Genomic DNA, 16,519 nt, shown 5'->3' on the forward strand with positions numbered 1-16,519 from the left:
TACATGTACATTCATGGAAAATCTGACTGGGATAAGGACAAGAGAAATTCCATGCTTCAAAAGAACAGTAAAAGAATTGGCCATTGCAACACAATGGCCCCTTCTCACATTTAAGTTAAATGCCCAGATGAACAGAAAAACTACTAGCACAGGTGACAAATACAGAACAAAACCAAACCAAGCCAGGAATGCTACTAACAAAAAGGCAGCCACTCCCTGCAATTTCAAATCAACTCACTTCTCTTGCATTCAAGTGTGTCCAAATTCTCTATCACATTTCACTTATTGTCTGGTTCCAGCAAGCCAGGTGAGGCATTACTGAATCCAGTTAGAGAAAAGGAAACTGAAACAGAGTTTCAGCGTGGCACAAGATTACAGGGAGCCTGTAGCAGAATAGAAAATGGAGATTCTTAGACCAGTAGTCCTAAAACTGCCTGAATTGAGTAACTGCTGTGAAACCTCAGAATTAAAACACTGTAAAGCATCAAAAGGAAAATGATTGGTCAGGCCACTTCCCCTGGCCTGTGGATCACAGTTGTAAGGAAAAACAGCACAGACTAAACCAAAATGGGTCATTCTACTGGAATCTGAAAGAGGAATAGAAGCTCTTACCTTCAAAAGCAATTGTGGGGTGTTCTTTCCTAACACATTGCTGATTTTCAGCTTCAGTGTATTCAGGTACATTCTGTGATGCTGAGAGATGAAAAGCAAGAAGAAAAAGGCTTGGAAATGACAGGGAAATGGCCTTTAATCTTGAAACAATCATGACTGAAGGGCGGCTGCAGATCTAGCTTCCAAGATAAGCCCACGGAGGATACCTGAAATACAAACAATTCCACTTTCAGAAAAGCTCTACTTTCAGAAGGGTGAATGCTTATCCAGAGCAGGTAACATGGGTAGGGAAGGGTGGAGGTTCCCCTTTCTTCCCAACCCCACTTGTGCTAAGTACACAAGGTAATATTCCACAAACACCACCAAAAAGAACCCCCAAAACCCATCCAATTTACAACCATAAAGAAGGAAATGCACAGCTCCCTAAACATCTATTTCTGTGTACCCTTGGCGTGTGTGTCTTATAAAGCACCTGGTGTGCAATGGCTGGTGTAGACAACATGAAATCTCAAATATTCCAGGTGTAAATGTGTCCCCAGTGTGGACACCTCCCTCCTCAGTTTCATGATGCATCCATGGTAAATTCCACGCTAAATTCAAGAGATTGCTAAGGAAAGACCAACATTAGTCACAATGAAAAGACATGTGCAATTAACAGGGGATTTATACATCTGACCACTGCTGCTTTAAATGTCTTGAAACAAAACAAACCAGTATAAAGGCCTTGCCAGGAAAGTCCTAATTAAGGTAACATAAAAATTAGAATAATTTAAAGGGGAAGATGGTGATAAGTGAGTCAATTGCCTTCATTATTATGTGATGCTATAGCTCCCAGTCACAAGAGCTGAGGCACAGCTAAAGAGAAGGAGCCTTCACTCTCAGGCGAGGAGAGAGGAAAGTCATGCCTTTTCTATGTGAGCATTTTTAACAACAGTAGCAGTAAAGGCACAGCTCTAAAGACTCCCCGGGGCCTACCAGACTTGAGACAGAGGATGGAGGATTAATTAGTCCATGCCACAAGCTCCCCAAGATGATGCTGCAGCTTAAAAAATCTGCATTGACAAATTTAATCTTACTGATGTGCATATTATATTTTACTATATAACTTTGTTCAATTATTGCAAACACATGGTTTCAAACAAATAGAGTCTCCTAACTTTAAATCTTATCTAGTGATAAAGCTGGTTCTGATTAAATTCACACATAATGAGATTTTCAATTCTGCAGGTGTGATTCATAAAGTTAGTGTACTTAGTCTACAGTCAACACCTGCAGGGCCTGATACCTCTGTATTTTTGTTTGGAGTTTCTAAAACACTTTCAGTGACCTGAAATGGCCAGCCTGATGGCAGGTATCATGAACCACTGATGGACAATGACAGGTTCAGGGCATGGAGCAAACTTCATTATAGAAGACAATGTTGTAACATCAAGGAGCTGGAAGAAGCTTGCAAAGGTCCTTGGGCATCACAAGAGCAATAAGGTACTGCTTACACCAGAAATGGAAGACAGTTTGAAAAATGGATTCTATATTTTATTCTTAACTGCACATCTCTGTGATTTTAAATACACATAAAGATGAGCTGCCAGTGCATCCATTCTGCACGTCCTCAGCAGCAGCTCCATACCTCTGACTGAAAATAGCATTGGCATTCAGGGTTCAGGGTAGTTCTAGGTGCTTGGTTTCTCAACCAGTGTGAGTGAGACATTACAGCATTTCACATTTTTTCCAGCCCCATATTCATGCAGATTTTATGCAGTGATATATAAAATCCCCTTCCAGCTCTCCAAAAGAGGTTCTACAGCACTTTACTATGGAGGATGGCTGTTTTTAAAAACACAGCAAATATAATGTTAAATTAAAAAATGGGACTGGCAGAAGGAAGAGATGTGAAATCATTCAAAGCTAAGGCCAGCATAGCATTTAGTCATTCAGCACAAGCATACTGCAGGGCGTACACCACAGAGCACTGTGGCACCTCACATGATGGACATGTTGTGCAAGTCACACTGTAATAAAAATTATTGATGATGAAGCTTCACATTATATTTTCAGCCACTGGTTTAAATGATCTTTTTTTTTTCCCAGTAAAGATCCAGAAATGAAGCACAGCACAGAGAAGGCCAGGGAGATGCATTTTGTATATTTTTGGATACACTTAAAGTCAAAGCCAGACTTTCCTTAGATAGGAGATGGTTGCTGTGGGAAATGCACAAAAGGCAAAAGGACTTTTTCACTGTCAGATATCCTTGCTGGAAACTGGAAGAGACAGTCATGGAAATCTCACTTTATGCATGCTCTACTACTCCCAGGGCAGCCATTACTGGCTAATCCTAGAAAGAAGGTACTAAACTAGACAGACTTCTAGTCTGAGCCAGTATGGCCATTTTCATGTACTAATCATCCAAACAATGATCTCAAGCTAGGTGAAAAAAAAATCTTAAAACAAAGACACTTGATAGCATCCTATGCTCCTCTAGAGCCCCATGTGGTGTGCAATCAACAGATGAGTTAATTCAAGTTTCACACTCATCATGGTCATGGAATGATAAAAAGTTGCATACAGGAAAGCTTCATAACATCCCACAGCCTAATCTGTGCCAAAGCAGAGTACATTTACTAGTGTTTTGTCTGGACTAGTTGTAAAATGTGCCAAGTATCTGGATTTCTGCCACTTTCCCTGGGAGATTTTACCACAGTCCAAGAGTCTTCAGTGTTCCTTAGAAAGCTGTAACCAGTATTTGGGATAAAGTTCCATCTTCTTTTCCTTATTGTGATAGGGAAATTCAAAGTGTGCATGAAAACAATGGTTTCAAACTTGTAGTAGAAAGTAATAAATGACCATACCAAGGTGAAAACATTATAAAAAACTCGTATTCTTTACCATGTTTCTGATCTCCTACATCCAGTTCCATTCATCAAATGTGTGGAGCTCTCATGTGCTGGAAAGTTGGGGAAAATAAGTGTCATGTGCAGCCCTGAGATGGTGTCTACTGGACCCAGAGTCAATGGGTAAATACCAGCTTGATCAAGGGCAACAGAAAGTCAGAGCCCTAGAGCTGAACAATATTGAGACAGTGGAAAATACTGAAAAAGCTTAGTCCTTCAACCTGTCCCTTCCCAGGGTGCCTTGTTAACTTTTTCTCAATATTTTAAGACTCTAACTTAGTAATTCCCAGCTGCTGCAAATTTATTTCCAAAAAGAGCCCCACACTCCTAATATGAAGCAGTGCCATGTGCAAGCGTCAGCTGTATGCCAAGAGCAAGCTTGTAACTGCCTGGGAGAGTCCAGCAGTTATGAAGTGTTTTAATGAAATGAAATGTTTTAATTTTACTGAGGTGGCCAAATCCAAGCCTCCAATTTTGCCCAAGATGCTGATTTTCACTGTGAAGCCTGGAGTATCACCCATGCTTAGGACCAGTCCCTGTACAGACTGCTAAAATGTTCCACAAACCAAGCCCAGCCCAGACTAGTGGTGCTTTGCAGTGCTGGAACTCGCCCTGGCCTTAAGCCATTTAGATAGAGTTAAATGCTATAAAAAGAGCTGTTCTTATTAGACTCTGTGCTCAGAATGGCTTAGGGCTCAAGAAATCAGCTGTCAAAGCTTCAGTGCAGATGAGAGACAAGAACTGAAATCCCTGGTTAAACTGAAATCTCAGGCAGGACATATCAATTCTTTATATGCTCATCTTGATGCATCTTTACCACTTTAGCTAGTCCGCTCCCTGGCCCAATGCAGACGCATAAAAAAAAGATTAAAATGTCCAAAAATATTATCTGTCTTGTCCCTCATGAAAGCCTGTCCTTTGATCCTCTGCACAGCCCCAAAGAGCTGTGATGGGGCATCTTTCTCCCCTTTTCTACTCCATACAATGAATCCCTACAGCACTCTGACAAAAAAAGGACAATAAATTCAGGCTACACTGGATATGGTGAAATTTCCTCCAGAGACAGGTATTTTGTAGAGCACCACTTTTGCCACCATCCTCTTGTCTCTTAAATCAGGCTTTCTCACTCATGGGCCTCCCTGCAGTGGTAGTGGCAGGGGATGGGCAAAGAGCTGCTCCATGTGGGAAAAGCAGGAGGTCTGCACACTCAGTGTCCCCAAAGCTGAGCTTTGCAACCTCAGCACCCATGTCAGCACAAACCCACTCTGCCTGCCCATCTCTCAGCCAGGACATTCCATGGCAGCCCGAGAGGGACAGGGTATAGTTCTCCTTTGCCTTGTGGCTTCAGCCCTGTGCAAGGGCAGCATCCAGGGAATTGCCCACAGTCCCTCCCTTATTCATTCTCAGGGCATGAGTCTTTTCCAACTCACTCCGTATTGTTTCATTGCAACTCCATTGATTTCACAGGAACTAATCCTGATTTACAGAGGGTAACTCAGATCAGGCCCCTTTTGACTAAAGCTTCACGTCTAAAAGAAAAATACCTTCAATCAATCTCCAGTGCTTTAAAACAAAGCACACTTTAAAAATGGCTGTACCAGGAATTCATATCCTGCTTTCCTCTGACTGTAACTATCATTTTGACTTAATAAAATGTGACAGTAAAGTTAAAGGATAAAAGAAAATGCTTCATCTTTCATTTTAAAGGAAAGAGATGCCTTTAAAAAAGACTAAAAAAGGAACCTCCTGCAAAAGCTTTAATTCTTCTGTTCAGGATCTTTTGTGATTGCCACAGTTATGGTTTTATTAGACTGATATCAGAGGGAAGAAGAGCAGTGGAAAGATGTGGACATTAAAGTATTCAAAAAAGTACTGGAAGAATAAGGGAAATAAATATAAACATTGTAAAGCAACACAGCTCAGAAATGTGGCTATGACAGGCTGGCACAGGCAGCTCTGCCCTAGAAAACAGAGCTCCAAGGCCAACAAAACTATGGTCCTTAATTCATCCGATGCCCCTCACCCTTCCCTCCCTCTCCAGCTGGAATCCATTCCACCCAACTAGCTCAAAGGGCCATTCCACACTATCGAAGAATAAGCACAGCTTCTCCCTCTGCCCCTGGCCACCTCCACACTCTCAGCCTTCAGCTGTGCCCATGTTGGGGACATGGATCTGTCTTACAGCCAAAGCATGGCACGCTGCACTTGCATATCCAGAGGTCAAATCTTACATGCACTGTTAGACTGGGCTTGTGGATATTGAGTTTTTCCCAATTATTCGTGAGGCAAATCTGTGGAAATGGTCAAATTGTGGTTGAGATGAGAATCTGTGAAGAGATCTTGTTTTGCTTTAATTAAATCACCCTACAGTCTTCTGAAGAATCATTGAGCTCACTTTAGATTTCATGACAGTTTATATGCCACAGCTCTTGCTCTGGTTGTCACCAGGCTCCTGTTCCTTGTCCAGGGCTTCCCATGGCCTCAACTGCAACATTAGCTATGAGTCTCACACTGAACTTGTTCTCACAATACCCCAGGAAGACAAACTCACATTTTCATACATGTAATCCAAGGGTTATATTCAAATCCCCCTACGATTCAGCAGCAGGGTGCATCACAAGTGTGTGCAGGCAATATTCTGTCTTCTGGCAGAGCAGAAACTTGAGCTCCACACTGATCCCTCTCACAGCTCCTGCCTCACACAGTCTGCAGGGTGCCACATGTGGTATCATAGTAGGCTTTGTATCAGGAATAAACCAATCAAGATTTTGCAACACAGGTCAATTTATTGAAACCCTTCTGTTATCTAGATCTGTATAAATAATTCAGGCAACTCTTTGCAAGGGAGAAATCAGTTTATCCTAATATGCTGTTCGGTTCATGGCTCATGAAAGCTGTAGTGGAGCTGAATAGTAATAGTCTGTACTTCGATCTTCTTAGGACTACATCTCACAGGAGACTGACACTGTACTTGGGGACACTTTATTTCTAGAGCTCTTTCTGATTGCTGTTCAAAGCCACCCAGGACTGATCAGGGTCCCAAATCAAGCCCACAAAATGCAATGGGATATTTTCATTCAGAACATGTAACAGAGGCAAAACTCTTAATAATGGCTCAGTACAAAATGAATTGGTTAGTGTCAGACCACTTCTCTATGGACTGGTGTGGGTCCTCAGTAAGCCATAAGGCAGCACTTGGTTATTTGGCCTTACTAGTACAGTCCAGAGCCACAAAGTCCTGGAAACAGAACTGTTTCCTCACCTGTAGGGGAAGCCCTCCAGAACAGGACCCTATTACAGAAAGCTTCCATTAAATAAAGTTGTTTCAGCAATAAAATTCTGTGTAACAGCGCAAAATATACTGTACCTCTGGGTTCCTGCCAAATCCAGTGGGCATAAATAAATACCTGCTCTGCTGACACTCAGACATGCTTTTGAGTAGTGCTAACCTGACCACACATTGAGTGTGTCCCCAAGTGCTTCAAGAGGCTCCCCAGAGAGCTCTAGATCTTTTTTTTTACTGGCTACACATAATATAAAGACATGAGAGGCTTTGTTAGCATTTGTTTGCAGTATGAATTTAGCACTTGTGAAAAGGTGCCTTGGAGTCTGAAGTCTTCTGTTTATTCAAAGATTGTATTTGGCAATGAAGGCTCACACTCATTTATCTCCCTGGTGATACACTGCCACAGTTTTCTAGAAGAGTGCCTCTACAGGGGGAATGGAAATATCTTCTAATTACTGTTCACAGAATGGCCTCTCTGACAGATGCCAATGTTTTGTCAAGACTTACCAAATTTTTGGTAATTCTGGGACCTGGACTGGCTATGGAATTATTTTTATGTGTTCCATCTGTGAAACACAGAGATGAAGACAAAGTGTAACAAAAAAGCAGAATGCAATGGATGCTATGGTACTTAGCACAACTGCAGCTCAGACACGACATTTACTGGAGCCTAGGTTTGGAATCAGGAGCTCCTGACTCCCAGCCAAAGTCTCTGGATGCTCAATCAAAAAGAGGATGAATGAGTGTAACACAGCCCAAGGGAGGAGCCACCCCAGGGCTCATGGGACAGCAGTAACAGCAGGAGTAATTATTCCAGAGGTCCTGCCTGCAGCAGGTGAGTGTGTGCTGGGCTCAGCATCCCTTGCAGAGCAGTCACCTTTCTCATAGAGTCCTCTGCATGGGTGCTGTAAATCCAAGGTGCTAGACATGCTGTTTACATGCAGATCAGCTACATAATGCAAGTACAGCAGATTCAGCATCACACTTAACTGCAAATTGTCACCTGGCTGCAAGAGTTCTTTCTGGCATGAGGTTTGGTACTCAGCCCATAGACTGATGCCTTAAGCCTGTAGCTGTTACAGAAATACCAACACAGCAGCTTTTCTTCCAGTCACACCCCTGCACAATGCAGTTGGTTTGTAAATGTGCAAATTAGCAGAGCCACAGTCCCCACACTGCACAACCAGTGTCATTCCAACACACTCTGACATTCTGGAGATGATCCTCTACGTGCAGTGATTTCCAGACATGTGGTGCTCCTGCTCACACACCTCCCCACTGCTACAGCTCTGGAAACTAAGGCAGAACACAGTTTTGTGACTCAGTCACTAGTACCTGCAGCCAGTTTTAGATAGAGATAGAAAGAGGAATAAATTCCTCCTGACTTTTCAAAATGCTTTTGGTATGTGTTTGACTTTTGTCTCACAGTTTAACATGAAAACCATAGGTATTCTTGAACTAGAGTATTAAACATTGTTTTACTGACACTACTTTTTTATTCAACTCTAATTAGAGGGTCTATTGCAGGCATTCCAGAGGATGTTTAGTAAGGAAGTTAGAGACCATAGTTCCAAATTATATTAGACCTACTACAGGTGGGTAACTCATGTAGTTTCTCTCTTCAACACTGACAGCAGTCTGGGGACAAGTGCAGTCCCCAGATTGTGCCACGAAGATAAGCAACTCTGATAAAATATGTAGCAGTCACTGTGGTGCCCCTGTGTCCACAGAGCTGGGAAAACAGTAGAAAGAAGAAATTTTTAAAACCAAACCACTTAATTCTCCTCTGACCTGAAGCAATCTCACAATTCAAGTCTCCAGAAGACAAACACCAAACCATGAAATCATCACACCAACGAACCTCCTGCTTGAGAGTCAGCCATAACATATGGGCTGGACTTCCCCAGAGGCTTGTTTTTCCTCTTTAAAACCTCTGGCACTAGCTCCAGCTTCTGCCACCCACTCCCTTCTACTCCATCCAACAAATCCTCTTGCATCATTGACACTGCCAGGGTGGAAGGCAGTTGGTGCACGTTGCAAACCCCACTCATCCCTCCTAGCAGCTCCTTGCTCCACCACTACATTGGAAAAACAGGATGAGAAGAACTTTTTATTTTGATGCTTGCCCATGCAGGAGAGAGAAACCAGAGCATGTTTGTTTTGTCAAAGATTTGTGGTTACCTGGTGCCACATAACACATACTCGTGGTTTAGTTGTAACTCCAGAAGAAGAAGCATAAAGCATCCCTGTAGCACAAAGCATCCCTGTAGCACAGCTCCAAGTTTCAGCCTGCTTGGAAACAAGAATGTGTTTTGCTACATTGTCTTCTTGGCACAGCACAGCATCATTTGTCATACAGAAACCCTTGGCTAGAAAGCATTCAAACAGCCTATATATGCCCCAAATGTGAACAGACAAAATAATAATTGTCAGCCAGACTCTTTTTTTCTCCTGCCATGCTCATCTTTTCTCACACTTCTTGCAACAGCAGGTACCTGTTGGGCTCTGTTAATTGTTCCCCTCATTGGAGCAGCAGGGCTGCTTTGGTCTGCCCCGACCCTTGCACTGTACTTGGGATTCTGTAAAGTAGGGCTGTTCTTCCCAGATCCTCCTGGCTGCAGGGCAGCACTGAAGGGAAGCAGTGCAGAACATACACAGCTCACAAATGACAGGTTATTACCAACTGCTTTGTATAAACAAAATGGGACTGATTCCTCATCTGCTGAAAACAACAGTGACATCAATTTTTCCACAAAAAAATATATGGTGATCAACAGTTTCTGAAAAGACAGAGCTGAATTTCCCCCTCCTTCCACACATGCTATGCAACTTCTCTGATAGCAGGAACACAGTACTGTGTTCCCTGCTAACTGAAGCTCACCAGCCTCAGAACACAGGCATTACTATGCTGGGTCACGGAGACATTCCTTTAGAGCTTTTCTCAAAAAGAGTATTTAGGCAAAGGCAAAGTCAAGCAGGACAGCTGACCTTCAAAAAGGCCTTGGCTGCTTTCTTTTAATGAACTGTGGCTGTAATTTTCCCCATCCGCAGATTAACTAAACAGTACAGAGTCCCCATCCTGTAAGGGGACTCCCTAAATTCCCACAGACATCACGGTGATCCAGGATTTAATACAAATCCATTGATCTACAACTTAGCTAAGAAATTCCATACTGGAATAGAAGTGAAGAGTATCTGGGACTGAAAGCTGGGATCCTCCTCTACACTTACGTTTTTGACAGTCAGATGTCCAGCCAAAACTGGGTATCTGAATATTTTCCCACCAGCCAGGACAAGCAGCCTGCAAGAGGACACTCCAGCCCTGGGGTGTCAGCTCTTTGCCTCAGAAATGCTCTAAAATACTCAAACAATCCCTCAGACACAAACGGTTTGTCATCATCTTCCAAGAGGCAGGGTCTGAGAAAGCATTTGGGAGCTGATATAATTTTAATACACTCTGAGGCCAGCCTTTCTAGAGAAGATGAATTATTTGTAATGAATTCCAATCACATGGTGCTCCAGCCCCCATACCTTCATCCTGCATATATAACCAAATTAGTTTAGGAGATGTAAGTTATTCAGGGACTTAGCTGTTCAGTCTGGCCTTGGAGGATTTGCTCTCATTATGGCTTTTATGCAAATTCTGTCCTCCAAATCTCTTCTGAATCAATTATTACTAGATTAATTTAAACATGTCCACCTGGGGTGCCTGTATATCATGTGCCTCATGTTAAAAAGTAAAAAGGATGATAATGAATTCAGGAGGTGACTGAAACAGATTCCTGCTTTGTGGAAATGTGACCTTTTTGCATAATGTCATAAAAGAAAGAAGTTCCTTCAAGAAACATGGCAGATAGGGTCGTTCGTTGGATCAGCTGGGCTTTCAATCACTCTTTGGAAATTAGCATGATACAATAAAAAATTAATAAGAAATTTAAAAAAATATCACTTTACTGCTCCAGACTATTAAAGTCTTTGATGGACTACTAATTGAAATGTAATGCTTAATTTTAAGCAATGCCATTTTATTAATGGTAAAAACTTGAATTAATGTCATTAACCAATGTTAATATTACAAATCCCCTGAGGGATAACAAAGCAATTATGTTATTCACAGAACTGAAAGGGGAAAAAAGATGTAATCTGTACATGACTGCACTAAGGCAGAAGAGACTGCTTCCATCTGCATTTCCTCTGCTGAGAAAGGGGGTTTGTTTGTTTTTTTGAGCAAAGGGGGGGAGAGGAAGAGAAGAATCTGTGCTAAGTTAATTACTGCTGATTTTCAGGCACTTAATAGCTAGGAAATTATTCTGTTACTCAAACACCATACTGTGGGGATTCTGGAAAAATAATTTGGGAATGAGAAATTGATTACAAACCCTCCTTCTTGGAGGTCTCCCCTGTGTGTGCTTGGATCCTAACACATGCACTAGCAGCTCTCACCTGATGGAAAAGCCTGATGCAAATATGCAGCCCCACACCTGGCAGCAAATGGCTTTACGGAGCTGTGCTGGTTTGTATCTGCAGGGATCACCAAGGAGAACACCCTCTGCAGTACTGAGTGCCCTCAAGTTCATGTGAGGGCAGGTGCTTTTATTTTATATAGTTTAGCAAGTTCAGCATCTTGTCAGATCCACTGCTCATACAGCAGGGGAGATGGTGTTAGCCTTAATTAAAGAACTAAAACCAACACTCTTGCTAACTGGCAGAAGTCACATTGCCCAGAGGGAGTAAGAACTTTGTATGGTGCTGGTATAATACTGCACTTACTCCAGAATAACCATGTTTGACATCAACCCTTGATTAACTATTTTTTATTGTCTGGCTGATAATTCTGAGACAATGGAGAGCTTCAGCAAGCCAGAGCATGAAGAATTCCCCAGGGAGCTACAAACCTTTTTATTGCTAAGAATCCCAAAGGCTTTTGCTTTTTATTTATGAAAAGTGAAAGTACAGCAACACACCCAACACACCACTGTCACAATTCAAATGCCTCTTTCAGGCACGTACAGTTTTCAAGGCAACCAGTCAAATGTGTCACAAATTCACAAACAGTATTAACACATGAGAAGAGATACAATAATTAATTTCCTCTGTTGCATGTAGCACAACAATGCTCTGGTGTAAACCAGCACTGAGGATGCTCAGGAGATTCATCTGAGACTGTCCTGCCAAGCACTTTTTAAAAATTAGGTTTCTTAGCAAAAAAAGAAAAGCATTGACAGTAATTACTTCCAGACTTCCTATTTATGTTGCACAGGGTGTAAAACCTCAATACCAACACAAAAGAAATCATCTGAAAAAAAGACTAAGGCTATCAGTGGAGTGAGAAACTATGCCTGAATTTGGCTGGATGTAGTAACAGGCATTCATACTTGGTGGCAGGGACCAGGGTGTCTTTCTTTGCAGCCCAAGCACAGAACACCCTGGCGCCTCTTTATGTTTCCGTTCAGGATACAGATACAGCTATAAAACACAATGAGATTTGGGGATTTTACTTAAATTGATATATGACTTAGCAATCGTATTATAAATGGTAGAATGAGCAAGAGGAAGAATTACTGCAAGGTTTCCACTCTGCTTACCAATGAGGTCTTGCACATGGCAGGCTTCAGTCTTTGGAGCCAGTTATGCTTGACAGCATGATACCTTTTCTCCTGCAAATGTGCAAATAATTGCATTTTCGTCTCCCAGTAATGGTTCCTCTCTCACCTCTTGTCTCCCCCATCTCCTCAAAGAACAACATCAAACCTCCTCAAAATGGGTAATATCTCCATTTTGTCACTCTTCCATTTTCTCTTCCAACTCCCCACTCCCGATTTGAAAACGAGGGAAGGGAAGCCACTGAAGACACCAAGGTCAAGGCAGAGCGAGATAAAGTCAAATTCATGCAATCATTTAACACCACACGCCATCAGACCATTACAGAGACACAAGACGTTATGGATTGCAGCTTAATAGATCGCTATAGAGGATGATGGGGGAGAGGAGAAGAGAGAAATGTTCTTTCTGGGCTGAGACTTGCTGATTAAAGTGCACGAGTGGGCAGGGGACAGCATTTGTGTTCATAAAGCTGAATCCTACCTCTCAATATTAATGGACATACCATTGTCGCCAGACGCAATGTTTTGTTATTGCGTGATTAATTGAAAGTCACACGCAATGACATATTACAGGCAGGATAAAGCTGTCACTGGAAAGCAATTCTTCACAGTAATTCCTGCCAGTCTCTACAGCCTGAAATTGCATACCTCGTTACAGACGACCCCTCAAGCACAAATGCATTACATATCTTTATATAAATAACAGTGACTAACAACGGCAGTCTGAGGTAATCTCTGTGGGATATGAAACGGGGAAAAAGGTAAGGCAGAGAAATTGCCTTCAAATATTAGTAAGCTTGTCTGTGCTAATCCCCATCAAATGAACCATTTCTCTTTTCCTCTAAAATAAAAACTGTTCCTGCTGGAGACACAGAAAGTATGATAAAAGGACATGTTGTGGCATAAATGACAACTAGAAGCCTTACTTCTTCAAAAGGGCACTAGTTCTAAATCTTAAAAACTTATCTTGATCAAGACTAATTAAACTTTGACACAGTCGCTTTATCACTTACTTAGGTCAGTATCAGTAAGTGGTCCAGCTCACTTTTTTAAAGCCACTAGATGAAAGACTCTTTTACATTTCTTTTGGCAGCAGCAAGAAGATATCAAATCATTAATTTTCTCCATGCATTTTATTTCAGTCAGAATCACTGCGTTTAAAATACAATGTGGAAAAAAAAATCTACATAGCTCAAGGGAAAGGACATAGCCCAGGGGAATACAGGTGCCCAGGAAAAACAGCTTGCATCACTTACACTCTGTATGACAAATTCCTGGCTGAATTGCCAGGAATGGCCCAATCTCCAGTTGGCATTTAGTGCCCCATTTCCCATACCATTGGCTAATGGTCAGCTCTGTTGCAGTGCTCTTTACTTCCTGTCTTACTGGAGCCAATAGCGCACCACTCGAGTAACATTCTAGACTCACCATCAGATAGGGTGGCATTTTCCAAAACCAACAGTACCTTCTCTTTGGCAACCTCTCCATAAAAGAGCTCCATTTCACACTGCGCAGAGACACTGAGGTTTTAGGCCATTTCAAGCTCACTTGGATTTCCTGTTACCAACCACTTGTAAACTAACAAAAAGTGATGCAAAGGTCTTTACCTGCTTGGAAGATGTTCTCTCCTCCTCAGAAGACAGTCCCTTGCAGGCTCTCGTAAATCTGCCACTGTCAGGAGCCAAGAGAAATGGGGACAGGAAGGCACAGAGCCTGGGCTGTCCTGCGGCCTGGAGGCAAATAGCAATCTCTGTCTTCACCTAACGAAACTAGAGCCCTGCAAGAGAGTAAATCTGTGTCCACTGGCCTTTTTAACAGCCCCTTAATGACCGTTAACTTTTTTCAGCCAGCCATTGATTCTAATGGCATGTGCATTCACACACAATAATACCTCAGACGGCCTTCATTAATTTACCATGCATAATTTCTCTGAAAGCTTTTGCCAATAGAATACCCCTAAACTGACTCACTAACTCATGAAGATAAAGCACTTTCTGTGTGAAACCATTATGCAGATGCACAGCATTTTCCTCAAATAAGTTAAAAAGTAGGTTTTGTTCAGTGTCTACCCATTTTTTGGACACAGCAAAGTACCAGAGCTTGAAAATGTAAAGCTGCTGCTGGAGTATCCGGTGCAACAATGAATATGTAAGATACTCCAGGCTGAAGAAAGAACAACAAGAAAAAAGGCAAATTATATGAAAAAGCCTCTCTGCTGTGAAGTTCCTGAAATCTCTTACAAATTTCAACAATGGGAAGTCCTAAAAGTGAAAGGCTGTTAAAATACCATAGGAAAATGCAGCAATATAGATATTCACAAGCCTAGGTCCATTCATCCAGAGAGAGGGCGGGGGAAGATCCAGCAAAGGGAGTGTATTAGAAACAAACCATCCCGGAGAACAACGGTTTAGAGCTGTCAGGAACTACAGTGCTGCCGTTAGCCTTGCAGTAAATTATGGAGCTGCCAGCATTTTCCCATTATAAATCTCTCAAGCCTCCTCTTATGTACACTGATGTAAGAATCAGACCTCAGTCCCATGGTGGCAATGATACTGCAGACAAAAGCATCATGGACCCCCTTCGTCTGGAGGTATAAGACCAATAAATATAACCTGTGGTCTTATAAACAGGATGTTGGTCATCGGGAATAAAAAAAGGTCATTGGGGGTTTTTTTGTTTGTTTTTGTTTTAATTACAATTAGTTAGTCTTTAAGCAAAGTCAGAGAATGAGAAGTGTAGAGCTGATTGAAAAGGTGATCAGGAATAGGCTCCTCTTTTGCACCACACTCAAGTCTTTTATCAACTTGCAAGTCTCTCATCCCTTTCCAGAGGATTGATCACAGAGACTATGAACACTGTGACTCCACTTCCAAGGTTATAGATGCTGTCCTGACTTATGTAAAAAAACCACCTTCCATAGACAGGCACTTGTGCTGCCCTGTAATATTAAATGTGGAGGTAAAATAAAGATTAAAATAAAATTAGATCTGAAAATTTAATCTGTCTCAAATTCATGAGTCATGGGACTCAGGGGTTTGGTTTCTCATCAATGAGCAGTGAACCACTTGCAGGAAGTACAGGAGCCACAGAGCAGGTGGATTAAGAGCAGAGCTCTTCAAAAATTCTCCATTAAAAGAAAGCTTCATATTTTTAAGAAATGAGATTTTTTGTTGTTATTTCAGAATATAGACTGCAAATAAGTCCCAATGTACTTCAGTGAGGAAAAAAAAAAAAAGATAATGAAGACTGACAGTGTATGTGGGGGGAATATACTCACATGGAGATATTTTTTAAGTGAAACCACCAGAAGGATTTTGGCAACATGGATTTAGTACACAGGATGTAAGCCATTATCAGAAAAAAGGTAATGAAAACTCAGGGAAAACACCACTGCCTGGAGTTAGTATAGTTAAAGACCATTAATATTGCCACTAATTACACATGCTTAACTACATCTCTGCCTGGAATTGTAACATCACAAACTGCCAATAAACTGGTCTGTCTAGGGACTAACGGACTGCTTCAAAAGCCTCTAAATAAGTGTTTACAGATGATATGTGAAAAAGCAACTTAACACACTTAAAGAGGAGCATCTCCCCTCTCCCCTCTTTTTTTTTTTTCCTATCTCTCTCCAAACGCCAAGCTCTGGCACCCTGAGCCCAGCCTGTCAAACCAGGCAGACTTGGGCAGGGGCTACAGCTCTCCAGTTACTCAAGGGCCAGCAGTAAATCTCAGCACCACATACATGCCTGTACTAGGCATCAAGTAGTGCATATGCTGGAGGATTTGGGACTGGAAGCAGTCTGTCTGCTCCAGATAAAGTAATGACTCAAACACAAGGCGGGATACTCTCGAGGCTCCCAGTGCGTGCGACAGCCCAGCAGAGTTACAGCCACCCCCAGCCCTCCATTCAGCAGGAATAGCAAATCACTCCTTGTGTTTTGCTAACCCTTTAACAGTGTTTCCATACGATACCATCCTTTGCTCTTGGCTTGTGTATTTCAGGAAAAGAAGCAGGACAATGATGCCCTTTTTACAGGGCATCTGATTTTTACTTTTTTTTAACTGTATAGGGTTTTTTACTGAAATCTTGCAGTGTATCTGCTCATAAAGTAAATGGCATAGCACT

At 41.9% G+C, this 16,519-nt stretch overlaps 1 protein-coding gene across 4 annotated transcripts in view; it reads right to left on the reverse strand.

The window, feature by feature from the left end:
* SEMA5B (semaphorin 5B) overlaps nucleotides 1–16,519 on the reverse strand; it is a 270,385-nt gene that overhangs the window by 134,893 nt on the left and 118,973 nt on the right. For all 4 annotated transcript variants that reach the window (XM_085066953.1, XM_085066954.1, XM_085066955.1 and 1 more), the window contains exon 4: nucleotides 613–818. In XM_085066953.1, the coding sequence (XP_084923079.1) occupies nucleotides 613–766 (154 nt within the window). In that variant the 5' untranslated portion in view covers nucleotides 767–818. The remainder of the gene's footprint in view (nucleotides 1–612; nucleotides 819–16,519) is intronic.

This window comes from Lichenostomus cassidix, chromosome 7, assembly GCF_008360975.1.
Source record: "Lichenostomus cassidix isolate B80296 chromosome 7, HeHo_3.0, whole genome shotgun sequence".
NCBI classification, from domain to species: Eukaryota; Metazoa; Chordata; class Aves; order Passeriformes; family Meliphagidae; genus Lichenostomus; species Lichenostomus cassidix.